Source organism: Poecilia mexicana, unplaced genomic scaffold (assembly GCF_051168715.1).
Source record: "Poecilia mexicana isolate PSO_F unplaced genomic scaffold, ASM5116871v1 scaffold_6, whole genome shotgun sequence".
NCBI lineage: Eukaryota > Metazoa > Chordata > Actinopteri > Cyprinodontiformes > Poeciliidae > Poecilia > Poecilia mexicana.
Genome location: NW_028263375.1, coordinates 6,762,055 through 6,789,342, shown reverse-complemented (window position 1 = coordinate 6,789,342; position 27,288 = coordinate 6,762,055). Strand labels below are relative to the sequence as shown.

At 36.8% G+C, this 27,288-nt stretch overlaps 1 protein-coding gene across 1 annotated transcript; it reads right to left on the bottom strand.

The window, feature by feature from the left end:
- Positions 1-4,462: 4,462 nt before the first annotated feature.
- On the bottom strand, positions 4,463-26,385 carry cbln1 (cerebellin 1 precursor). Its single transcript, XM_014993131.2, has 3 exons — positions 25,671-26,385; positions 24,667-24,786; positions 4,463-7,057 (listed from the first exon to the last, which is right to left on the bottom strand). The coding sequence occupies exons 1-3, from the start codon at positions 25,926-25,928 to the stop codon at positions 6,860-6,862; spliced, it is 576 nt and encodes a 191-aa protein (XP_014848617.1). The 5' UTR covers positions 25,929-26,385; the 3' UTR covers positions 4,463-6,859.
- Positions 26,386-27,288: the final 903 nt, after the last annotated feature.

Below are 27,288 nucleotides of genomic sequence, written 5' to 3'. Positions count from 1 at the left end.
TTGATTACATCCTGAAATGTTGCACATTTGCACCTCGCTGGAGGGCAAAATGATGATTTTCTTTTTTTTTTACTTGCATTTTTATTTAACAAAATGAAACCTGGAGACGAAGGTATCACTGATTCAGTGCAGACCATCAAAGCAAAGAGAAAGAAAATGCAGAAAAACCGAAAAAACAACTCGAAACCAATCGTATTCTTCTTTCTTCTCGCTCTGAGTTTACTAACCTACACACAGACCCGTTGCTGTAGCAACTGACAACTGCTCCACTACACGCATCAGGATTCAACACCAAAAACCAGTAAAACATTTCCAACACAAAGAACAGAACATTCAGTCCGTTTAAGTTTCATGTTTTCAGGCTTGATATTTAATTTGCGATTATTAATAAATGATCACAGCGGTGAGTGATTGGCTAATTTGCTCTAGTGATGTGTTAGAGATTTGTCTCTTTTTTTAAAAACTGAACTGAAATGCATCAAATTCCACATCATGGCTTCATGTTTAGGTTGTCAAAGTCAAGTTAGCATAACTGACCTCCTTCCCCCGCCCTCGCTGTATTTTTCTAAATTAAAGCGTTTACCCCGTTATCTTAGTGTTGACATGTAGCAGCAAAGCACTGCAGCCCTTTTTCTTTTATATATCCGATATAAATTTAACATTCAGTGTGTTGACAACTTGATAGCTAAAACCAATGGTACCAATCGTTAGCTAGCAGTTTTTTGCCTTCCAAACTAATAAAACACCTGATTTCTAAGGTTTTCTACAGACAATGAAAAATTCATTACACACTTTCTCTCTTAAATCCAGTTGAAGCAGTAATGATGATAAATGTTCCAACGAACCGGATTTAGAGGATTCGCTTTTTGCATGACAGCATGTTTTTTGATACTCAAACTGTTGGATATATCCAAGTGCCAGATGTCATATGATGTGAAAAGGGTAGAGAATCTACTCCTGTGTGTCCTGAGGAAGGGTTGAAATTGAGTCGAAGTCAAAGGTCATCCGTCAGTCGTATTGAATAAAAACTGCTGATTTGTTCTCCTCCTCGTCAGTCTGAGTCCACCGCCTCTGTTTTCCGTTGTTTACGCGTCTTCACGCCCATCTGGCTGCAGGGAGAGGGCACCGGGGTTAGAAGCGTGTGCTGCTGGAAAAAACGGGCCGTGAATTTCCATAGAGCAGAAAATATAATGCTGCATCAGGTCCAACTGTCAGCCTCCTCCTGACATTGAGAGGAGACGAGGATGCATGCAAACAACACACACATCTGCACACGGTTCGTTTGGCTCGCCACGACCCTCAGACATTTACATCCCCCTCGCTCAGGCCCAATCAAATTACTGCTGGAGGACGAGGAAATAAGACACAGCAAGACAGCAAAAGATGCATCCTGCAGCACACAGTTCAAAAACACCAACAACTTGGCTGTTGCTTTATGGAAACAAAATAACTGTAGGTTTTTTGGTGAAAATTTACAAAAACAATTTTGGCAAGCAAAGCTTAGAAATTTTCTAGAAAAAAATCTGGAAATTTCAAAGCTTGTAAAGTCTAGATTTCAAAGGTTTTTCAAGAAAATATAATTTTTTTCTATCAACTTTTCAACTTTTCAAACTTAACCAGGTTTTTCAAGAAAATGTCTGAGAATCCCAAAATTTATTTTTCTCAAACAAATTTCCATCTTTTCAAGATCAGGTTTTTTCTAAAAAATTTCTAGAAAATGTTTTAATTTTCAAACAAACATATTTATGATAAAATTTATGATTTAAGTTTATTAACTTAGTTTATTAACTCAATTTGTGACATTTAATCAAGACTGCTTTATCTGTGATTCTCAAAAAATAAAAACTACAAATGATTGAAATGCAACAGACATTTTTAGACAGTAAAAAACTTTTTCTGTTTGCTCCTGTCACTTACTTTGCTGCCTCTGCTGCCGTTTCAGTCAAACTTCTCCGTTTCTCCTCCTCCGTCACTCTGAACATCGGTGTGTCGGAGTTGGCTACTTCTTTTACTGGCAGCCTGTTGATTAGTTTGAGCATTACTGCCACCTAGTGACCGGAGGCTTGTTTATCATTCTCACCAAAGACAAATGCGACTCAGACTTTTTCAGTGCAATCTGAATCCTGATGTTTTCCACCCCCAAACATCAGAATTTTACAGTTTCAGTCGGATCGGTCATGTTTGTCATTTTATCCGAGTTTTTCATCGTGAGACTTGAATCATGAATCTGCACTAGCAAGACGTGGAAAATCCAGACAAACAATGGCTGAAGCAAGAAGTTACGGCAACGTTATGATCTTGAATATTTTCTTTTTCTTTCCGCAGACATACAGAAAAACTCATAATCTTCTATGGAGATCCAACCTGGATTAAAATGTGAATAAAGACAGAATTAGCTGACAATGAAGACGTTAGCCCGACTTAGCAGGATTCCCTTCTGTGTACCAACACCTGATATCTGAGTCACAAACTGCAGAAGTTTGTTTTATGGGATGGTGAATTTAAAACTACAAATTTCTATCTAAAATACCAAAACAAACTAAAAATATGTTGTACAAGTTTAAGTGATTTTGAGTTTGGTCAGCTTTTTTAAGCCAAGTTTAGAGAATACATTAAAAATAGGACAAGTAGGTCTTGTAAAGGAGATTTGAAGTCCAGTCATAAAAACAAAATTTAAACAAAAAAAAAAGAAAAGAAAAACATTTGTCAACAAAAGAGCTTTTTCCTGCCTTGTGTTGAATGGAGTGAATCACCAGCTGAATGAAGCTGATTCAAGATATTTTAAGGATAAAATGGATTTGACTTAGAAAAGGTACAAAAGCTTAAGCAACACTGACATCATACTCAGTTTATGTAGCCAACATGAGACAGAAAAAGGTTTTTAAAGTCTTCAGAGCACAAGTCACAGTCGAGGGTCTTTAATTTTTGAAACTTAAGTTCAACTCGAGTCTCTGGTACAAGCCTGAAAATCGGCTTTTATGTTGTTCGGTCAACACAAACTGGCCACATTCCTTTAATCCTTTAAATTTTTTACATGGATAAAAAAACCAAACGTTTCTCAGTCACTCTTAGTTTAAAGCCCTTCAAGAACAATTTGATATTTCCTCCTAGTTTAAGTTCTGAAATATGAGACTTTTACCACTACAAGGTTCTCATGGCAAAGATAAAAGTATATATTAAAAAACCCTAGTGTTTTAAAATGTATGTAGCCAACAATTATAAGTCACAATGAGACTCAATTTTAGATTTACTTGGCAAATATTGACAAATAAAAAAACACTAAGAAAGTGGCTGCTAAAAAGTTCTTCCATATTTCCTTTAAGAGATTTTGCTGTTCCATTAAAAGACAATATAAGTAGCTAAAGGGGAATAAGTATGGGAAAACAAAAAAGAAACCGAGGATGCAAAGATATGCATAACTGGCCCACTTTTTTATTATTCTTATATCATGACTATCCTCATAATTTTATTACTTAGTTCTCATAACTTTATTTATTTATTATTAGTTTGGCCCCAATACTCCGTCATTATAAACAACCATCCGAGATCCGAACAAAATGGCCGTTAATGTTAATTCAATATTTTAAAGTGTGACTAACATGGACTGTACGACTTTGTTCACTTCCTTCACTGATAAAACTACATTGATTCTGAAACAGAACAGAAAACTGATGTCATCGTTCACAACGTCTTGTGTTCGCTGACTGACCCAAAAGAAATCCTACAGGAGACAATCCAACTCTATAGGAGAAATCCCAGATGAGAATCAGGCAGAATTGGGTAGGCTAATAAAATGCCTTTATGGTAAAGTTAGTGAATTAGTGATAAACACAAACTGAAACAAGGAGGAAATAAGGGCTGAAAACATGGAAGGAAAGAAACCAGGACACAAGAAAGGAAAAACAAATTAATAGAAATAGGAAACAAGGATGGAAAGAAGAAATGAAAGAAAAGAACAAGGAACAGTCTGTAAATACAAATTACTTTTGCATACTTTAGTCCTGAAAAATACTGATATCAGGACAGGAAGTCATAGAGGTCAGACTCTCAAAGCGCCATTACAAAAACGACAAGAAAGCGATGGAAAAACGAGACTGAGGGAAATAAAATAAAATCCAAGTGAAAAAGACGAGACACATAAGAGTATTGGGAGCTAATGTTTGCTTGTTATTCCAGCAATAATTTTCCCCCCGGAGCTCATTAAAGTCTGGAGAGAAACGATCCACAAAACCTTAAAAAACCAACAGAGTGGAGACGGAGAACACGAAGCAGGTGTGAGCTTCCAAACAACGCAGACAATAAATGAACAGAAGAGAAAGAGCTGAGGAGGGCCAGGGAAAGCAAAGAGAGGCTGCAGACTGACTGACGGGTTTCACAGAAACGTAAAAATGACAAAACCAGAAAAACCTCCATCTGCATGCAGCTTTCTGGGCGTTTAACAAACTACCAGGACAGACGCGTGTTTGGTTTAAGAAAAATAAAAGTACAATTTCATTTTATTGAGTTCTTCAAAGCAAATAAAAAAACTTCATAAATTGATTCAATTAATAAATAATAATGGCAAAGTCTAAATATGATCTTTTTACAGTCAATAATAATAATAATAGTCCTTTTATGCTATCATTTCTATAGAAGTAGTAGTTTTAGCCATTTAGCCACAATTTGTTCGACACAAAACAAAAACAAGAAGCATGATTTTAATCAGCAGAATGGCAGCTTCAGATTTTTCCACACAATCAATATTAGGTTTCTGTTTCTCTTTTATATAACACTCAAGTACGGAAATACAGATAATATAGTCATCAGTCAAATTCATTACCTAGTAGTACCATTATTATCATCATAATACCAGGAGAATAAAAACAGTGGCTTTGATATATTAATATTTGTGTGTGTGTGTGTGTGTGTATATATATATGTATATATATATATACTGTTAAAGTTCCATGGTAGCAGGGTTCAGAGGTCACAGTCCGACATGAAGAGAAGCAAAGGACAGTCTGTGCTTCGAAGCGAACAAACACCGGCGGTCCAGGGACAAAATGGTGGCCTGTCGGGGACGAGAGGGGATGTGGTGGAAAAATGAACCAAAGGATGAAATGAAATCTGAACTTCATGGAAAGCAGCAGAGTAAAAGAGAGGAGGGTCCAAAAGATGAGGAGGTTTGTTTCTGAAGAACCGCAGCAGGAATGAGGCGAATTAAATGAATAAAACTCCACCTGACCTCAACAGGAATGAGAAATTCAGTCGAGAAAAGGGTAACTACAGTGTTTGTTGAAAAAAAAAAATACTTGTTTTATTTGTTACAAGAGCCTAAAAACTTACGAGCTCGGCAAGTACGATGAAGCTACTTCTGCCAATGAAAGCTTTATTATTTTACCCATATAATTAATTTCAATTTGATTCAACCTTTAATTTCTATACACTGTTTACATATGTACATATGTAACTAACATGCAAAACAGGAATTAAATCAATTTAATTGTATTTTTATTTGTCATCTTGGAGTTAAACAACTTTTACGTTTACTAAAACATTTAATTTAACTTTCCAAACATTTTGGTGATTTAAAAACATCTAATTATGTTTTTCATCAAGGTTTGGACAGTTTGTTTCTTTAATAAAAAAACACTTGTCACGTTTGGCCCTCCATACAACCTGGAGTTAAAATACTTTCATGTTTACTGAAAAGCTAAATGTACATTTTTACATTTACTGATTAATTCCTCGGCTTCTGAATTTCAGTGGAAAGCACTGAAATTGCTTTCCACTGATGCTCACTCACCAAGCATCAATACGGTACAGAATATTTATAAAACTTCTTATATTTACCGTTAAACTGGGCGAATTTATGTTGGGCTTCCAGAAACATGGAATATCTACGTTTAGTCTCATCCAGTGACGCTTTAACAACGTGATCTACGTTTATTTTTTTAAATATCTTAAATATGGCTAAACTTTCCATACTATATTTTAAATTACATTTACTTTTGTCTTGGATTTTAGTGCTAATTTTTGCTTCATTACGTTAAGTTAGTTTTGGTTAAAGCGTGTTTGTTGTGTTTTCACAAAGTTTACAGTAGAAATGTTGTTCAACTAGTTCATAAGAAATCTTAGAGATTTTAATTCATTAAGGTCTTAAATTTCAATAATAATCTTGGAAGGTTACATCTGTGATATGGAGGAAAATACTGACCGAAATAAATTACAAAAGAGAAAATGTGGGATAATTCACTACACTTTAACAGTAACATTAAAGTCAATAATCATATTGAAAAAGTAAACCAGCATCTCCAGGCTGTAATCTAGAGGTTTGTGTTTAAAATCACATTTTGTAAATGAAACCAGGAACAAATCTTCCCCTAAATGACAAAAATAAAAATAACAAGCTGCATAAAAAATGTGAGTTTTTCCCTTGAGAAACATTCTTCAGAGTTGATGTTTAGTGACTGATGGATGAAGGGATGATAAACGGATGGCTGGGTGAAGGAGTGAGGAGGAAAGAGGGGATTCTTACACTTCAGGACGCTCTGCCACAAAAAGATGATCAGCTGCGTTTTTCAGCAGAGAGTAAAAAAAGTTTTGGCTGTCCAAGCTGCAGTCAAGCCACAAAGAAAACAGAGAGAGGAAAAGGATGGATGAAGGGATGGATGAAAGGAGGAAGTGAAGAAGGTGGCCATTTTCTCTCATGTACCGGCTTTTCTTAATTCCTACAATCAAACTTTATCTTAAATCATCGTCCGTTGTCACGCCCTCTCTTTCTTCTTCTTCTCTTCCTCCAGCTCATTTGTCCTTTTTTCTCCGCTTCTGAACTTTCCGACTTCCTCCTTTGTTTCCATCCCCAGCTCCTTCCTCCTCTCTACAACGGGAACACCAGGAACCCGGAGAAGGTGGAGTATTTCCATCCGCCCATCAGGTTTCCTCTTTCCAGTTTGAGGTAGGCCCGGTCGCCCTTCTCCATCTGGATCAGAACGCCGTTGCTGGCAGCTTCGCGTGTCACATCCTGGTCGCCGGCGAACGCAGAGATCACCGGCCAGCCGTTGTGCATCAGGCTCACCTGGACCAGGACAAACACAAGCCGGGTCAGGGTACAGAAATAAATTTGGCCTTTAAAGATGTGTTAACGAGCATTTCAGGATTTTAAAGACTTGTCAGCATGAATATTTATCTTTGATATATAATGTTAGGCCTGTCACAATAAATTGCCCCAGATGTTATTGCAATAAACGACAATATTGTTGTTTTGAGACCACTTTCAAGTAATATTGTGGTAAACACAAAGATTTTATGAAATTAAACAGAAACTCTTTTTCTACATGACTGTAAACAATGAAAGAGGCTGTAATGTGGCACAGAAACAGGTCAGCACCAGACCTGCCACAGCAATTAATCAATTGATCTCATGATAAATTACAACAAGCTCAATAATTTCCATTTGGGAGATTTATTGTCCTTCTCTCTCTCTTTTTTTTTTTTTTACCAAAAACTGGATAAAAGTCTTCAGTCTGGAGTTTTGGTCTTGCCTTGGACTTTATAATTAATGTCTCTGTTTGGTTTATTTCTGGATATTTAAAATGTCTTCCAGTTCAGTTTCAGTTTAAAATGCTCATTTAAAGTTTATTGATCTTTGGGAATGTGTTTTTGCCTTAATAATGATAATATTACTGGAAAATGGTCTCCAAACAACAATATTATCGTTTTTATTACGATAACTTCTGGGACGATTCATCTTCCAGAAATATTTTTACTGCAACTTAATTTAGTTCATTATTGTGAAAATGGATTTTTAACAATACTGGTCCACATGCAGACCAGGGATCATTACAAAGTGACATTAGGATCAAATAAATTAGCTCCACATTTATGCAACACATCCAATAATTACGTGGTTATTATTTTTGGAACAGCGTATTTATCTGCAGTTTTACACAGTCAGCACATTTTTAATAGATTTGCCAAGATGGAGGGTCTCTTTCTTCCTCCTGAATTCAACAAAACCCCACAGAGCCGCCGACGGAGAAAAGGAAAAAGACGTGCAGTGCGTCTGACTCAACAAATATTTCAATAGGGAATAACATCTTGGTACAGAAAGAAGTGTCTGTCAGAGACGTTTCCCCTCTTCTTTAAACAGGCAGCAGCTTTCATCACTTCTCTTTGGAGCTACAACAGAAACACGCTCTCTCCCGGGACTCGATTCCCCTTCTTATGCTTCACTTTAAATAACAACATTGTTTTGTGCCGGCTCTGGTAGCGGCGCAGTAGTAAAACAAACTGAAACGAATGCTGGGGAAACGTCTTGTTTTTATGCAAGAATACATTTTATAAGCCGAGTGGGATTACAGGCCGTCCTGCGAGAAGGTGCTGAGCCTCCTGATGGGAAAAGGGAACAACACGGTTTCTCTTGTACTTAATTTCTACAGCCAGTTGTACAAATCATGTTTCTGCAAGAATATACAGAAGTAGAAGAAGCTGCTGTAGTTTTTGTTCTCTAGCTCAGATTTTGGAGAATTGAGGCAAAGCTTCGTCTCCAGCACAAAGGATCAGAATCACTTTGCACATGATAGAAATAAATCAACACATCGGTGTTGATGGATAATTTCATTGCGAGTAACAGAAAAAACAAGTTATTTGTTGTTTTCTGTTTTGATCATTTCTGCTCTTATATTTTATGCCTCGTGTTTAGTTATTCTCATTGTTTGTGTTTCGATTTGATTCGTCTTTGTTTGTTTCAGGTTTTCTTTAATTTTCCTTTTCTGTAGTTTAAGCTCATAATATAACCCTCCCCTTTCCAGCTGCTAATCACTGTCTCATCATTTGTCCTCCTCTCAGCCACCGATTGGCTCTTCAAGTTTCTTCTGAGTTTTATGCCTCTGGTAAGGTACGGGTGGATGGGATCCTTTCACCATCACATTCGGGAAAAGTGTTTCCATTTTCGTTTAGCAGATTAACCCTTTTTGAGAAAAGCCTAAAACCACCTCAAGGACGTGTCGACTTTTTTGCAAAACTGAGTAAGTCATTTCAAATTTTGCTGTTCCTGTCTACCTTTCCTACTGCGATACTTCAAAATGTACATCAACATACACTGATGGAAACACTGCTACCGAGTCCAGTTCAGTTTAATGATGTGGAGCAGATTCATACCAAATGCCATATCAAACAGCAGCAACTAAAAACAACTTCTGAACTCTTCTGTACATCAAAGTATGGTAGAGTAAAAATGGAGACCATCTGCCTTGATGGCTGAGGTTTGCTCCAAACTGGGTCATCAACAGAACAATGATCCCAAGCACAGCGACAAATCTACAGCAGAATGACTGAAAAATAAAAAATCAAGGGTGCTGCAATGGTTTAAGACAAACTCCAGATCTCTGATGAAAATGCAAAAAACGTTTTTAATCCATTTTAATTTGATTTAGTTGCATTTTCTTTAGTATAAAAGGAAATGTACAAGGAAAACCCTGCATAGGAACCTGTAAACTGTGTTTTGTGAGCATTTGACAAGCTGCTTCATTGCTTTTTCGGTCTCAGACATTTATTGGAAAAAGTTTGTAATTTATTTGGCCTTTATGTTTGGATAATAGTTGAGTGGATTTAGTTTAAAGGCAGCTCAGACTTCTTTATAACCGCAGTCATGATAAAAACATTTTATTTGTATACATTTATTGAAAAGCACTCAATAAGCTGCCCCCTTTTAAGTCCACTTACATGATCAAGGATAAAAACATTGAAGTTCTTTCTCGAAGAATGACGTTTGAGGATGTAATTTTTTCCTAGCTTCTTAATATCAATGAAAACATGACGCCTTTTACAGCAGAAGAACCAATTTCCCTCAAATTCTCACCTGAGCGCTAAATTAGTGAAAATATTTCCTTTCACCCCACGAAAATACGTAATTGTAAAACTGTCACTAACTGATGGAGCGAAGTCATAAACATCCCATAATTATACACTTAACCAGCTCATTTGGCCTGATGGTCAGGACAGTGTGTGTGTGTGTGTGTGTGTGTGTGTGTGTGTGTGGGCAGGAGATGGAGAGCCTGTCAGAGTCAAGAGCTCTCTTGGCCTGGCACTCCTCTTAATAGAAAACTGAACTTGGCGACTCACTCGGGCTGGATGAGTGTGTGTGTGTGTGTGTGTGTGTGTGTGTGTGTGTGTGTGTGTGTGTGTGTGTGTGTGTGTGTGCGCGCGTCGCTTTGAACAGCTCGTGCATGAATCCGATAAAAACACTCAGCCTACACTTAAATTATTTTTTTCAATTGTCAGAACAGAAAAAGAGAAAAGGTCAGGGCCAAAAAAAGAACACTTCAATATCTTGAAAATGTATTCATTTAAGTCTGAGAAATATATTAGAGGATATAAATTTGCCAAAAAAACGTTGCTTTTCAATTACAAAGTATATGTTGCCTTTAACCTAATGTCACGTAGACGTCCACGAACAAACCATTTTAGATGTGTAAAGAATATTTATGAAGCTGCTGTCAAATAGTTTCACTTTTTTTTCCATTTATGTTACTATACTCACCAAAAAAAATTATTTGGATCTAAACATGGATTTTTGTGCTAATCTTCTGAATGGGATGGCGTGTTTTGGGATCAGGGGTGTGGTGATCAGTCTTCTGTTAAAAGTTAAGCTTCCTGCAGATTTTTGGTGTACAGTAACTAAAAGCTCCAAACATCATCCTCCACCATTAGACACTTAGTTAGGCCATGGCCGGGCTTATCTCACGGTGTAAGATGAAGTCCGGTGCAAGTGATTTGTTTTTCGGGTTAAGCTGGTCTGAAAGGTTTTCCCATATTTTTATTGCAGGTCCTTCGCCATCCTTCACCCTTCTAGTTACTGTTTCCAGAGAAAGCAGGATGGATGGCAGCGGAGACCTTGTGCGTCTCCATGAACACTTTGGGACAAGAATAAAAATTGTCCATGTAAAAATGGTGCCAAGAGAAGATGTGTGAATGAGGTTCATGACTCCTTCATAAGAGTTTTGCCAGTGTGCATACTAAATCTGATGGTGCAGCCAGTGCTTGATTCAGCCAAAACAAAAATGTTCATCCCCATTTAGTTGGCTTGTTCTGCATGAACTGTTATTTCAGTCTTTGCCTTAGTTGCCACAATCTGGCCTCAAACTCCTGGGGTGGAAATAAGCTTGGCACGCACGGTGGATGTCATCAATGAGAGGCCTGGCTCTAAACAGTTTGTCATGTCCAGTTGATCACTTCTATCATCCGGTGACGTTCCACAATATCGATCAGAACCCATGACATGACTTTGTGAGGAAGGGACGCAGACAAATTATTATTTTGTTTCCAGTAGTCCTGAATACAGGGGAGCAACACTACAGACACTTCAAAGGTCAGTCCATTTGGATTTCTTCCCCAATAACTTACTGTTGGCCGTATTTTTGTTGGTATTGTGGTAAATTGTCTTCACCATTTCAGAGGCAAAAACAAAAAAAAAAAAAGGTATTTTGGTATTTTGAGAAGAACTATTAGTGCTCATCCTTTACCTACAAAACAAATACCAATAAATATCACAAAAATCACAAACTGGATGTCACAAATCACTCCACAAAAAAATTTGTTGTCAGTTTTGCTATCTCACCATTTTTCTCGGTACTCCATTCTTGTTTCTACTCCATTTCCTCGTTACTCTTTCTGCGCTGCTACATGTGCAACTTTCCTCCACTCTTCAGCAACAAGCTGTGGCCAATTTTTACTGCCAATTTCATGGTTCAATATGTGAGATTCCCGCCAGCAAAGGGATCTCAAACTGGCACCTTCCCTTTCATATTTACAGGATAGACGTTTAGCATATTCTGAAAAAAAAGATGGTTCAATTATTTTAGTACAACTTCAGTTTTACTTGCCCTGTTCATTTAAAAGTTGGTGTGTAGTTTATGATCTGCACTTTAAGCACAGGTTGAAATTGAAACTTAGGGAGGCTGCCATGTCATCCCAAATCAGACAAGTTTAAAATAATAAATACAAAAACATGCAGCCATGTCCACAGACCCTTAAGACTTAATGTTACTGGAAAGATGTAGCTAAAATTAATAAAGAGAAGGTTTTCACTTTGTGCCATTTATTGTGTTAACAGGCTGCTCTTCCCACCTCGAATCGTACACAATAATTGCATTTAGTGGTTTCTCAAACAATTTCATTATTGTTCTTGTGACACCTATCTTGGAGGAATATTTAACATCTAAACGTCAGTTTTGAGATTTTGGAATCAGTTTATTGTTGTCCCAATAAATCTGAATTCTTATTATTCTAACTTTTATTCAACAATAAGGCTAAATGGTCACAAGTTGTTTTTGTCACAACTTGTGACAAAAACAAAAAAAAATAGTTTTTTCAATTTTTGTTGTAAAACAAATACAACTACAGCTACGGAAGAAGGATGAAGGTGTACAGATTAAAGAAGATACAAAAACACAAATCCAGTAAATAATGCGCAAACCTGGCCTTAAAGTTGTTTCACCAATTAACTTAAACTTTATAAACACATTTATGGTGTAGGTTCCTGTAAAACAGGGCAAAGCATATCAGAGTCCAACATAGGTCCAAGTTTAGTGATGGACTCAGACCTGAACCTTCAGAGCCACATAAAGACAGTTAAAAATTCAGCCTTCTGTCACCTGAAGAACAACTGAAGGACTAATGTCCCACCAAGAGGCAGAGAAAGAGTTTTACTCCATCTTCATGCAACACTAAATTGATTTGTAATCACAGACATTTTAGAGTTGAAAAAATGGTAATTATGCTGTGAGATTTATTATTAAATCAAAACTAGCATTTTTTTTCCCCGAAAAGAAAAGCCTTTGGTTTAAATGACAGGAACAGATACTGAGGCAGGTAAAAAAAAAAAAAAAAAGAAAGCAGTAGTAAAAAACAAAAGTGGCGCAGTGGAAAGAACGGGCTCAGGGAGATTGGGACATGGTTTCTGTCCAAAGTGCAAAAACTGCTTCCAGACAGAGATGGCAGAGAACTGCGTCCCACAACGCTCAGACACACCTGCTTCCAGGTCACTCAGGTGGAAATCAAACCTCAAACACCAGCTCTCTGAGGTTTGGGTTAGAAACGCTGTTCGGGCGTTAAATGTTTAAAACTGTTATCCTAAATAATGGCTTCCTGGCTTTAACAAAGTGTGTCGAAGCAGTGCTGCATACACTGGAAAAACACACCGATGTCAAACATTTCCATACAAACCCAGATTTAAATCTAAATGAGGATATGATGTCTCAAGCAAAACAAAAGTTTATCAAAATGTCCAAACTTCCAGATTACTGATTTTTGTTTTTGTAAAATTTAGGCTCTTTCTGCAAGTTTCTGTCTTTGAAATACCTGCAAATCAACAGACTTGATAATTGATTTTCACTTTTTTGACTACTAGTATTAGTCCGTTAGAAAGAGGAAACATTTTCCTGTTGCTTACTTGGAAATTAGGAGAAGTTTAAAATTATCATAAAATAAATGATGAGAAAAAATGTGGAAATGGTGAGCATAAAATTCAAAAAGGAGAAAAAAAGTTTAAATGACTGGACAAGTTGGAATTACAAGTCGAAAATGGGAAAAAAGTTTAAATGAAGAGTCAAAATGATGAGAAAATAGTTGAAATTACAAGAAAAAAGCTGAAAAATTAACAAAGTTGAATGTATGCGAAAATACTCAGTAAGATGACATAAAAGTGAAATGACAAAGTAACTGAACAATAAAGTCAAAATGAAAAGAAAAATTTTGACGACTAGAAAATCAAAATTATGAAAAGAATTTAACCAAAAAAAGTAAAAATAAAATAACGATTAAGTCGAATGAATGAGTAAATACTCAAAATGACTGTAGAGCAAAATGTCTTCTGGGGAGTAAACACTTAAAGTTAAAAAGAGATACGAAATCAAAGATTTTACTCTTTATTGTTATTAAATCACTGTCAAATCAAAGTAATATTTTTTATCAAGCACACCAACATATCTGTAATACTTATTTTTGAATAATTGTTTTGTCCAAGAAACAAAAAATAAAAGTTAAGCATGAATGTTGTTCCATATTTGTGAAAACAACATATAAGCATCCTTTAAAATAAATCTAAAGTGCGTATTTTAAAACAAAGGCAGAAAGGAACTAATTGGCTTGTTAGATGGTCGTGAATCCACAGGGATCGTTTTAATTTAACATTTTAAACAACTTTTAAGATCTGGAAGCCAAAGAAACATACCGTCTTCACACAGCCCTAACATTTAGTCCATTCTCTCTGGTTGACGAGTCGTTGCCGGGTCGATAACGCCAACATAACTTCACATGGAAACACAGATGCCGTTCAGCACCAAACGCAACAACGATCCGGTTTGAAATTGCAGGCTGTTATTATCCACCAACATGTTTCTCGTTGACATTTCCAGTTTGAGTCGATTGAAATTGCAAAGGTTAGCTGTAACAGGCGGTGTAAAATCTCCATGATCCAAACCATAACCTACTCCACAAAGTTCTGATTCACCCGTGTTTTCTCAACACACACACCCACGGCTGCTCGGGGTGAGTGTGTGAGGTTATGGCAGTGATGTATAGCAGCAATAAAACCATGAAACTGTGGTCATCGCCTGTATGAATCAACCCCACATTGTGATCGTTTACCTCCTCTCCAACACGCAGAAGCACAGATAATCTAAAATTACTACCATAAAAATAAAGAAAGGTTGAAAGTGAGGCGCTGCACAACGTCAGACTGCTATTGATCTGCATTCACTATTGGAAAAGGCCGAATAACAGAAAAAAAGAGCAAGAAGAAGAGGATAGGGATATAAGGAGAGTGACAAAAGGCAGAAGGATGTGGAGAAAAAGAAAAATTCAAAATGTACTAAAGAGAAAAATCTTACATCTCGGTGCAGCACTTAATGCTTAATGACATCCTGTTGCATCACGACTTCCTGTCCAGATTTTGACACGACAGTAATGCTTTTCTGGTTTTGCATTTCACAACCAGTCTTCTCGCCTTCATTTCCAAATCATCTCTTTTCAGATCCACATATTTCTCCTTTAGATTCTCCACTTGCCTTTCTGAGCCGTTTTCCTTAAAATGTTTTGTCTCCACACAACCAGGACTAAAGACAATGGACTCCTTCAAAGGGAGACATTCTTTACCTCTGATGAAGGAATAAAAAAGTACAGAGAAAGTTGCCAAAGAATAAACATGAAAAAAAAATTAGATACATTTAAAAATAAGAGTGAAACCTTCTGGGGAAAACAAATACTGATGTGAAGAAACTACAGAAACGGTGCAGGAAACACAAGGGACGTTTATGTGTTAAGAACAATTTAAAGACAAATGCTATTGCTTTTCTGGCCGATAACTGATACTTATAGATATCAGACATTATTGCCCGATGTTTAGACGCCATTAAAAAACAACCTCACTGCAGACATGGCCTCTCTGCTTCAGTTAAATCCCCACAAGCCTGCACTCCATCAATCTCTGTCACATGACAAATACCACAGCACCAACTCCCAAACGGCAACAAAGTGTGACATCAACGCTGGTTATTAATATCAGTCTGGTTCTACTTATGACCGATACCAGTATGGCAAAAAAAAAAAAAAACCAGCATCGTCCAAAACCTATGTTAATAACGATATATTGTCCATTCAAGCAAAGCATAAAATAACAGTAACGTTTTTAGCATTAAATACATAGAAAGAAATAAAAGAAACTCAGGAGGAAATTCTCCCACATCCACAAATGGACTAGTCAAGACTGTGGTCAAGATCTATGCATAGATACATAACGGAGTACTTTTTTGAAATACCCTACAGTCTTAGCCAAGGGGAGCATGTAGACATTTAATTAAAAGTGGTCTGAAAATGGAGCCTTGAGGAACCCCACATATGATCTTTGTTAGATTACATTTAAGATATGAAGGTCGACAGGTGCAAACACATGAATAATGCAAAATCCAAAAGAAACTCAAACAAAAGCAACAGTAAAATGGTGCAACCACAGAAAATAAAAGGGAAAATGCTGCAAACAACAAAAGCAGCAACTATGAAACTGTGCAAACTCGCTCCATACAATGGGAGTCCTCCAGACCACTAGGGGGAGTCGACCACCAACAACCTGACACTTAAGACAGGATCAACTGTCTTTATTTACATACGAGCTAATTAAAAAAATAAAAACCAGAGACTAAATATATCAATGCCTTGCATGTTGTATTTACGGTCCTTCAACGCCACCCATCGTTCCCACCATTCATTTCTCCTTTTTTAGAAATATTTGCAGTGAATTCATTAAATTCAAAGTCAACTTCTGCATTTACACTTTGACAATGGAGAAAATGGGTTGAGAATTTTGGGAATTTTATCCTGGATTTGTGAAATGAGAACACAGTGAGGACAGTCTCTGCCAAAGCATATCTGGTCCAATCAAACAACACTTTCTCCAGTTTTAGACTGTCGTCCATATGATGGAGGCTGTTGCTGTTAACAACCATGTCTCTCTGCAGTAAGGCTCTCTGCTCTCCGCAGGATGCAAAGAAGTCATTCTTATTTCTTATTGGTCTGATGGAACAACCTCCTGGATCCAAGCAAACAGTTTGTCTCAGGTTCTGCTTCACAAAAATAAAAAATAAATGAAAGTTTCCTTCATTTAAACAGGGAAACATGACATGTAGCCTTCTTCAACTAAAAAGTCTGTTTTTAATATTCAACACAAACCATAATTTGGCTCAACAACTAGAGATGCACCTATCCACTATTTTCATTTCTGATACGACATAAATATCCGATATTTAGATATTTCACTTTTTGCAAATACAAAGTGCAAAAAAAAATCCCCAAAGCAACAGATTTTGCCTCAGTGCTGCAGCCACTGATGACTCATGATTCAATGCGCCTTACTTGCAGAAAACACTTTTAAACAAAACATGGCTACCAGAATGGCGATCGACAACATCTGCAACATGACTGTGTTAAAGAAATGTGAACATCTTCAAAGTGAAATCAGCTTCAAATTGCTAATTTAAAGGACTACTTAGCTATAATATTTGGTTGGCTATCGTATTACAGATGTTAGACATTGATGTTTTGAATATCAAATTTATTAGTCAAGTTGGATGAACTCTTATTGAACTACAGACCACAATGATAAAAACTACATTTTTTGTCAAAATGGAGGTAATTGTAATAGATGCCATCATCCCAGTTTAAAACAATAGTAACAAACAGCCCTCCTTTCTAAAAAACTAAACACACTGAGAAGCAATGGTTTGAATAAAATATACTGCTGACAAATAGTTTTGATTTACTAATAAAATAGTAGAGCTGTACAGTACATCTGCATTAATGTTGGAAAGTAAAACTGAGCAAAGAAGCAACATTACCGGTGTGGTTGTCGAAAGTCTAGGGAAATGTACATAATATCAAAAATATTGGTTATGTATGGAGAGCCAAAAGTGACAAAATTAAATACATCATTAATTAAATGGACCATGATGTTTAAATACTTTATTTAATAGACAATTGATTTGGACGACTAGCCCCTCAAGTGTTATTGGACAGTTTGATAAAAATATTTCAAGATTTAATTTGAATTATTTAAAGGAAATGTAATAAATGATCTAAACATGTAGTTAAAGGTTCATTATGACATTTATTTAATGATGTATCCGTTTAATTTTGTCCCATTTGGCCCTCCATAGTCAGCCATAACAATATTAATATCGGAGATCAATATTGGTCTAAATTTTTATATTGGTGCATCCCTAAAAAACGTAATTGATTGATTCTTGGTTCTGATTAACAGTACAAATAATCAATACTGTTAATCAGTCACCAGGTTCTGCAGAAAGATGCCCATCAGCCAGGTTGTTAAATCTTAAATTTAAACTCGGTCAGTCAGAATAATGCTGAGCAATAACAACAACCAGAGAGTCTGCTGAGTCACCGGTCGCTGAGTCAGTGGTTGCCACGGTGACGCCCAAGGGAAAGCTTCTTGTGGCCAGAAATCAAAAATCGTCTCCTGTGTTTAATTTGGGTTGTGTGACCCAAATTAAAGACACAACCCAGAAGAAATGCTTTACTTTGATGTCAAACGGAGCCGCATTTTAATCGCATGTTAGGTCAAATTAGAGCTGCTTAATTATGGAAAACTTAATACAGAAATAACTGAAAATAACTCATTACTGCACTTTGAGGACTGAAATAAGTGTAAAAATGTTCTCTAATGTCTTGAATGTTTTGTTAAAACAGTTTATTCAAATAAACGAGTAGTGTCCTTCAGAAACTGCTGGCAATGAAATTCAAAACTAGAAATGGAACAAAAATAAATAGTAAAATAAAAATTAAATTACAAAAAAATAAATTATAAACAAAAGGAGGATTAAAATTAGCCCAATATGAGGGGGTGAGCATTTATTGTATAGTTTATCGTGATAAACGTTTCTTTTACCGTCACAATAAATTGCAAGTAATGTGAAACCTCAAAAACTGTCCTTTTATCAGCATTGTTGATTTTACCATCAGTTGATAATTTATTTGTTTTTTTATTCTAGATATAAATACTGCCAAGCTTGTGTGAATCGAAGTTCAGTGAATATTCTATGGGGAGTATTATATATTGATTACTTGTCTATCGCAATATAGGTCATTATTGATTTATTGTCCATCTATACCAAAAACTAAATTCGATTCCTATTAAAATACTGCATAATGTTGGCCAAAATGACGAGCCTTAGACGAGGAACTGAAAATTCAAAATCGAAGCGAAAATTCAAACTCCATGTAGAAAGATCCAGAAAGCAACCAGCTCCCTCCCGCCTGAAAATAATACCGAATAGGATTAAACACATTAAATGTAAAAAAAGAAACATTCCCACCATCATCATCATCTAATCTTTTTCACATATGAGCAAAAATCAACCTTCTGTAATGTTCTGCCAAACTAAACACACATCTATTGGATAAAAACCAAACCAAGCATCTGGCTTGTACGCTCTTTGTTTGTGTGTCTACGTTACTCATAATTCACATAAATCTGTTCATGCAGACACCTTGTGGGAACTAACGTCTCTTTTGGCAGCAAAAATAAAGTCCCAGCAGGGAAAATAAATCAATTCTGAGAAGAGATTCTGGTTTAAGGTTCGACCGAGGATACATTTAGATAAGCAGCAGTTAGTTAGCTGCACAGCTTGTCTCCAGTAATGAGATGAAAGCAAATTAAAGAGCGTCTTCTCTGTTATCGCTCATCCCAAACCGTGCAGAGAAATGTTTTTTATAAGATAATTATCATAGTTATTTGTCTCTAATTGCTTCACATGATTTTAAAAGACGCTCTTCTTTTGCATTGATATATTTTGAGCCTTTATCTCCTGACAAAAGAATTTCACTCAACTCAGCCACCATGTTTTACTTACAAATAGATTTATTAAAATAAAAAAGAAGAACCTAATGAACATGACCGAAAGGTGAGAGTTTATATTTGACCTTTCGGGATAATTTCCGAAGCGTTGTTCTGCACTCCTGGATTCTTATTAGTGTTGCCATCAATGAATATCAATTTACATGTTATGTATGATCACCATGACCTTTTCTGCAGAGATCAGAAAGTATGGCACCACATTATGATGTTTGGCAGATAAAAGGCAGCAGCTTAGATCTATAAGTCCATCCACGAAGAAACGCAAAATTATCTCAGTAAGGTAAAAACATGAATGCCATCGGATCTCTGGGAGAAACATTACTAGACATAAAATAAAGGTACTAAATTATATATAAGCTATATTTATCTCAACATTAGGATGAACAAAAATTGTTATTGACCTTTTATCACATCACTTCCCCTACAAAAGGCAGAACTAAAGTCAAACAGGATTAAAGAGGATTTTGTTTGGCGTTTTTTCATCAATGTTAGACGTGTAAAAATCGTGGATAAACATGAAAACATGGCAACGTTCTAACATCCGAGACTGGCCCAAAGGCTGTGTGTTGCACAATGACGCTCGCTTACACCGAGAAATAGAAAATACTTTCACTGAACTCTGAACCGGAACCGCACAGCATTCTGGGAGATGTAGGCAGATGAAAGGCTTTTAGCTTCTCACGGCTAACCAAGCTAGATTGGTGGAATCAAATCACTGGTTACCCAACAACTCACTCACTCTTTGGTTGCCTAGCAACAACCAGCTGAGTAACATGCGCAGCAGCAGTTTAAGGTTTTGCTATAACGTAGTGGGATGAAAACTGGATAAAATCAGGAAAAGTCACGCCAGTAGTTTGTCAGTAAGTCAGATATTTAAAACAAAACTAATCAATAACTATTGATATTGACTTATACAAAATGCTTTTATCGTGTTAGTTTTTCCAGCCATATCATCCAGTCATAATGATAACTATTTTTAGCTATGAAGGGGGACAAAAAATACCAAAGAGAAGTGGAAAGTAAATGACAGAAATGGTCAAAAGCATGGGAACATTTTAACAACTTCTTCATGGAAGTCTTAACAGCCATATTCCAATGTTTACACCCCACAAGTCTGACTTATCAACTTGACCTGTCAACTCGACTTTGTTGCTATTTTACTGACTTTTCAGACCAAAAAGAAAAAGGTCACTCTTAATTGGCAGTTCAGCCTTTTTAATAATCAGTGATCACCCAGAAAGCTTCTAGAAGAAACCAGATGCAGTAAATCAGGGCGTAAACAACGGCAGTGTCAACAGTTAGCTTCGTCTTCATGAGCTTCCTTCTTCTTGTTATGAACCGCACCGTGTCGTCTTATTATGATCTTGTGACGATATTATCAGCTCCCATTGCTCAACAACTTTAAAATCAATCTGTAAACAGCGGTGTCCATTACTACGTCCATGAACCGAGCGCTGCTGTGTCACGTCAACGTTCTTCTTCTGCAGATCGCTTCGAAGTCATAAACCGTTCACACAAAAGTTAATTTGGTAGCATGGATGACCATGCAAAAAACTGATTTCAGAAAAAAATAAATAGAAATTGGAATCAAGGATGAATCAGCCTGTCACAATAACAAATTTTCCTGGAAGTTATTGTGATCAATGACAACATTGTTGTTTAGAGACCATTTTTCAGTAATATAAGGGACACATTCTGAACTTTAAATTCTACTAAACATTTAATCATAAAACTGGAAGACATTTTAAATATCCAAAATAAATAGAAACAACAAATAAAATGAATTATGAAGTGTCTAAGCAAAATTGTCCCTGAAGGCCTCGTTGAGTCCAAAGCACCAGCCTGAAGACTTTAATCATCCACTCTTTGGTAGAAAGAGAGGAGAGAGAAAATCAAATAATTATGCAAATGGAAAATAAGTTTGTTTTAATTTCTAGACTGTTTTAACAACTAAAATCACATGAATACAACTTAATATTTCTGACATTTTACAGAAAGCATGCTTTGTTTGGCCCACTCAGAAACCACATCAGAATAAAGTAGCATGTGAATTATAGAGGGAATAATAGAAACCACAATCATTTTGGTGGTTTTTGGGAGAGAGGTAGAGCTTCATCGTTCACATGTAATGATGTTATAGTCCCAACAGAATGACCTTCTGTAAACGCTGTTATTATGAGGGCGGTGCATGAAGAAGCAGTTCCTTCAGATCCATAATGCACCCAGGATGGGAGGCGTTTTAGTTTCCTCCTGAAACTCCCAATTAAAACTCAGACCCAGCATTAACACGAGATGTAAATGCCGAGTGCGCCGGCAATTACAATATATCCGCAAAAATATTCCCAATTCACCACAAAACCTTCTGCTGCTCAATTTCCAGGAAAAAAAAGTGAATGTTGAGTCAGTTTGATCTAATTTCAGAAGAAATCCTTTAATCTCTGAACCATCAGGGCGATTAGTGGACACTGCTGGTTGCTGTTCAGTTAGTTTTGTCAAATCTCTGTGGTAAGTTAAAAACAAGTTTTCAGCCTGACTGGAACATCCAAAAAGTGCTTTCTTGTTCCTGTGGTAAGAGAATCTACCAAAGGCCAGTTTTTGCAGTGCTTTCAACTAGACGTGCACCAATAAGTCAAGTCTGATTTTCTTAATTTTGGGAGATCCGCAAGTGGTCAATGAGAAACCAAATCTCATCTACCTCTGGTCTGGAAATCAGACACTAAGTTAACCCCATTGTTAACTTAGATGCTATATGTAGCAACTTTTCAGCCAAAAAATAAATTGATATTGGCTTAAAAAACCATATATATATAAATAAATAAATAAATAAATAAAAATCAGCTTTTTAATGATTGGTTATGAGCCAAAAAAATAAAAAATACTGCAATCAGTGTACCGCTACTTCCATCAGCATATACTGCTGTCAAAGAGACTCAGTTGACCTTAATTCTATCAGATAAAGTGTTTAAAAGCCACAGGAAGCTGGTTTGTGGATTGACCAACATAAAGGGTGTTTTCGCCTGATAGTCCGGCAGATTTGGTTCAATTCGGACCAAAATAGCAACATTTGTTAATTTTCAGGTGCTGCGGTTTTCTTTCTCACTGCAGTGTCAAATGAACCACAGTTTGACACAGTGCACTGTTTTTATTGTGACTGTTTTTATCGTCACCCTTGGAAAACCCTGTTCCCCTCCTCGCCTGTGGGGGCGCTGCAACAAGAACCACTGAATGAATATGGCATGAACCCTCTGAAGAAAACACCGAGCGCAACTTCCTGTTTTACAAAATATAAACAGAAATGGAGTAGGTCCAGATTTTAGTGTTTGGAGGATTTCTCTTCTGTTTGGTAAAAATCCAGGAGAATTTTTTTCCGCTAGCGTGAGACTAGAGCATTTATTTTGGTTGTATTCACCCAGAATGCCGTGCACCATAGTCCACTTTATGCTTTTAAAGTGGTTCAAGAACATTGTTTGTGTTTGTGGAGCAATGATTGTCGTGCCATGCAGTTATTTACAAAAACTGTTTTGGTGAAAACTTTATCATAAATGTTTTACGTGGAAAAGATTTTTATTTTAAAGAGAGGTCAGAATCAGAAAAGGAATCAATTTAAAGAACTTATTGAATTGATAGATGACTATACCTGCCACGACAAATTTAGGTTCACGATAAATTGTCCCAGAAGTTATTGCAATAAACGATAACATTATTGTTTTGAGACCATTTTCAAGTAACGTTATAGTAATGGCATAATAATGCAAGAGCACATTCTCAAAGACCAATAAGCTTTAAATTCTATTGAACATTCAACACTGAAACTGGAAGACATTTTAAATATAAAAAACAAATAAGACAACAGAAACAACAAATAAAATGAATTATGAAGTCTTGAAGGAAAACTGTCCTTCAAAAAAGAGCGAGTCAAGATCAAAGCACCAAACTGAAGACCAGTTTTGGCAGGAAGGGAGGAAAGAGAAAAACAATAAATCATCCAAATGGAAATTGAGCTTGTTTTAATTTGTCAGGCGATTAATTGATGTAGTGTTTATTGCGACAGCCCTATAGAAGATCAAATTTAAAGTCAGTGAATTTATTATTCCAGTCTGTTAAGGTGTGGCACTGGAGATAAAAACAGTTGCATCTGAAGGAAGATGTGCAGAAGTAGAGTAAATACGAGCTGAAGGGTCACATCGCAGGTAGATCAGATACCTTTCATTTGCAACATTTTTGTTTTAATTGGTAGGAAAACTGCTAGCTTTTATCACCTTTCACATTTTCATCCAGAAATCCAGGTAGAAAACTGTTTATTCTTCCCTCCACATCCAAAACCTGCTAATCAATGGTTTCTCCAGATGTGTGGTCTTCTTCAAACCTCTCTGAACCTCTTCCTTCTCCTTCCATCTTCTCCAATTATTTGCTCAACCAATATCTTGGTTCCTGTAGCCCCCCCCCCGCTGGTTTGCTCTCCATTCTTCCTCGTGTCTTCCTCCCGCTGCCTCTCATCTCCTGAATGCTCCACGGTGGCCGCCTCTCAGGCAATTAAGCGGTGGGAGTTTTGAGCGCAGCAGATGTGCAGGACGGATGACGGGCAGCGCATTGGGTGGACACGATTTCAGTTTATGTCGAAAACTGAAGTATTTCTGCTCGCTTAAATATTCCAAAAATGAAGTGAGAGATGCCGTCCAAGCAGGAGATTGAGTAAAAGTTAAACTGAACTGCTGTTTTAATCACATTAAATAAATTTAAGCAGCAGATTGAGACAGAAATTATTTTCTGCACAGTCCATACAGTCTTAATTACCTCAAGCAGTCATGTCTGGTGGATTCCAGTTTATTATCGCCCGTTCATTCATTTAGGTCCCTAATAATAAAGTAAAACCACTTTATATTGCATTTCTTGCAATTTAATTTGCGAGAGATGCATTGTAATTTCTGCTGTGGTTTCTAGCACAGCACGTCAAAGGCTAAAAATGAATTTTAGCGCTTTGACGCATCAAAAGAATCAAGAGAGCATCTATGGAGGTGCAAAACACAAATATTTTACATTAAATTTCATGTTTATGTCTGATTAAACTAAAAACTGCTAAAAGAATTATGAAAAACAGCTTTTCCATTCATGTTCATCACGGCTCTCCTGATTCCAACCAGATTCTCGTAAAACTTTTACGAGAAAATAAACGGATGCACGGCACATGTAACACACACACACACACACACACACACACACACACACACACACACACACAGTTAGACTTATTAAAGAGCTACCTGTATGGTTTGGCGGTTGTAGACTTTGACTACGTGGAAGTTAAAACTGTAAATCCCTTTCCGCGGCGCGATGAAGTTACTTCGTTCCTCGTCAAAATTCCTCCCAACGTTTACTAAAACCTGGAAGAAAAGAAAAAACATATTGTAAAATTGTTTCTGTGAAAACAAAAGTAGTTCTTTGAGAACACAACATTTTAAGTAAAAAAACAACAACACTTAAAATAAAAGTGAATTTTTTTCAACCCAACTTAAAAAAAACTCACTTTAAATCTCAAAATGTAGATGATCACAAGTGTGTTTCTAAATCAAAACAGTTTCCTGAGGCTATAACCTCAAATTTTACGTTCTTTCATAAACTTTAAGGAAGATTCAGAAAGAAAAATCATAGATCATTCATTTCTGTAACTGCCCGTCTGCTTTTATGAATGATGACTGAGATGCAGTTTAAGGGAAAAATTAATAGTTTTTCCATCTTTTATGGCAGAATAAGCAAGACAGTGAACAATTTAAAGAATGATATCCAGAAGGAAAGGCTGACAAAACTGAAATAATAAGGATTCAGTTTTCTAAAAACAAAAAGAAAGATAATCACTTTGTATTAGTTTACATTCCCTCGATTTAGCAAATTCCATCATTAATATACCATGTTTGCCATACACAAGAGAAAATAACTGGTCTGATTTATTGTAATTTTAACAGAATTGGGCTTTTTTTATAGTTAAACACGTGACATCTACACAAATATTAACTGTATTTTTTATTAAATTAAAACACTGAGGTGGACAAAAAATGTGCATCGCCATCATTTCTGCAGAGTTAAACATTTTATTTAGAGTTCTAAGAGAAAAGACAAATCGGAACAGCTTCGGATCAACTTAAGACAGAAAAAACAAATAATGATAATTATTTATTAACTTAACATATTTTCTCTGTCAACTGACCCAAAATCAACTGACACTAACCGTAAAAAAGAAAAACATAATATGAGATGTTTTTAGACTCACCCGGTCAAAGTAGATGACCATGGTTCGGTTGCTCATCTCGGACGGTTCGTGGTTGGTGTTCCGGACCGCGGAGAAAGCCACCTTCGCGCTGCCGGAGCGCACCGAGATGCCGAGCGCCGTGCCCGTCGGGTCCGAGGTCGGGTTGGAGTCGCACACCACCAGGCACTTCCCCTCCAACACGATGGGTTCGGTCTCATTCTGAGCCCGAACCGGGCCAGCAGCGAGCCAGGCGGCACTCAGCAGGCACAGCACCAACATTCCGGACCAGAAAGAAAAAAAAAAGAAAAGGAAAAAAAAAGCCCCAACAATAGCAGAAGTTTAAACCTGCGCGAGCCGCTCCGTTCTGCTGCGGTTAACGGTTAAACTCCGACCCGGATGGATTCGCTGGTGTTCGCTCCGGTCCAGTCCCGGTCGCTCACCTGGTCTCCTCCTCCTGTCGCACCTGTCAGCGGCTCCTGTTCCGGAACAAACAGAGGGAGAGTCGCGCGCCGAGCGGGCGGACAGCAGCACTCATAGCAGCAGCGCGCGGGAGGGGAAGCTCCGTCTGCTCTCTGGCGCGCGCCTCAATTATTGATAGGCAAGATGTGAGAGTTCGAAACACAAAAGGCTCGCGAGGAGGAGACCCCTCCCTCCGTTCCCGCGGTAAACGACAACTCATCAGGATTGGCGCGTGCGCGTATGTGAGATTTTCCAATCAGCGCGTGCCGACCGCCTCTTTTTCCCGCCCTTCGCCTCCTTTAACTCAATCCCAGTTCTCTTTAATTCTCAATCTATGAAAAACTATCTGCATCCTTACGGAGTCGATGTTTTTCCTTTTTTTGTTTTACATATTTCACACGATCAAGACATCACTTTCTGGAGAAAGTTTCTTGAAAAATTTTAAAAATATAGAGATTAATCTAAGAATCTTTCTAGAAAAAAGTAGGAAAATTTTGAGTTTCTAAAGCCGAAAACATTCTACAGAATATGGAATTTTCAAAATTTCTACAAAATATTTTGACTGAGTTTCAAAACTCTTTCTAGCTTTGGACTTTTTCTGTGTTTCAAAAGCAAAAAATTTTAACTTTTGAAATTCAGTGAATACATTTTGACTTATGAAACTCTGAAATGTTCAAGATTTTCAAGAAAATATCTGAGATTAATTTCAAAATTTATTTTTTGAGTAAATTTTTATCTTTCCAAACTCAGAAATCTTCATGATTTTTCTAGAAATTTTCTGAGATTCATTTTATCAGTCTTGAAACTATTACAAAGCCATTTGTAAGTCTGTGGGGCTCCATAAATGGAAAAATGATAAACATGGCAAACATTCCCTAAAAATGACAGAACTACCAAAGTTACTCCAAAAGTACACCAGTCGCTCATCCAAGAAGTCACAAAAGGACCATAAATAAAGTGCTAAAGAGATTAACTTATTAGAGAGAAAGTGGGCAAAAATGGTATCCATTGAAGAGAGTTATATTGTGAAAACCACTGCTAACCAAAAAGGACAAAAGGTTTGTCGAACACTTCCCAAAAAAATCTTGAGGAACCTATAGACTTTTGAGAAAATATCCTGCAGCTTAGCAAGAAAAAGTGGAACCTATCCCGTAACTTCTGTCATAAAATAAAATAAACA

Bases quoted from the DNA above. Each gene is read 5' to 3' on its own strand.
- cbln1 (XM_014993131.2), bottom strand. From the start codon at position 25,928: ATGTTGGTGCTGTGCCTGCTGAGTGCCGCCTGGCTCGCTGCTGGCCCG. The intron at 24,787-25,670 runs GTGAGTCTAAAA...CTTTTCTTCCAG, and splicing joins TGGTCATCTACTTTGACCGG to GTTTTAGTAAACGTTGGGAG. The intron at 7,058-24,666 runs GTAGCTCTTTAA...GTCCTGGTCCAG, and splicing joins ACAACCGCCAAACCATACAG to GTGAGCCTGATGCACAACGG.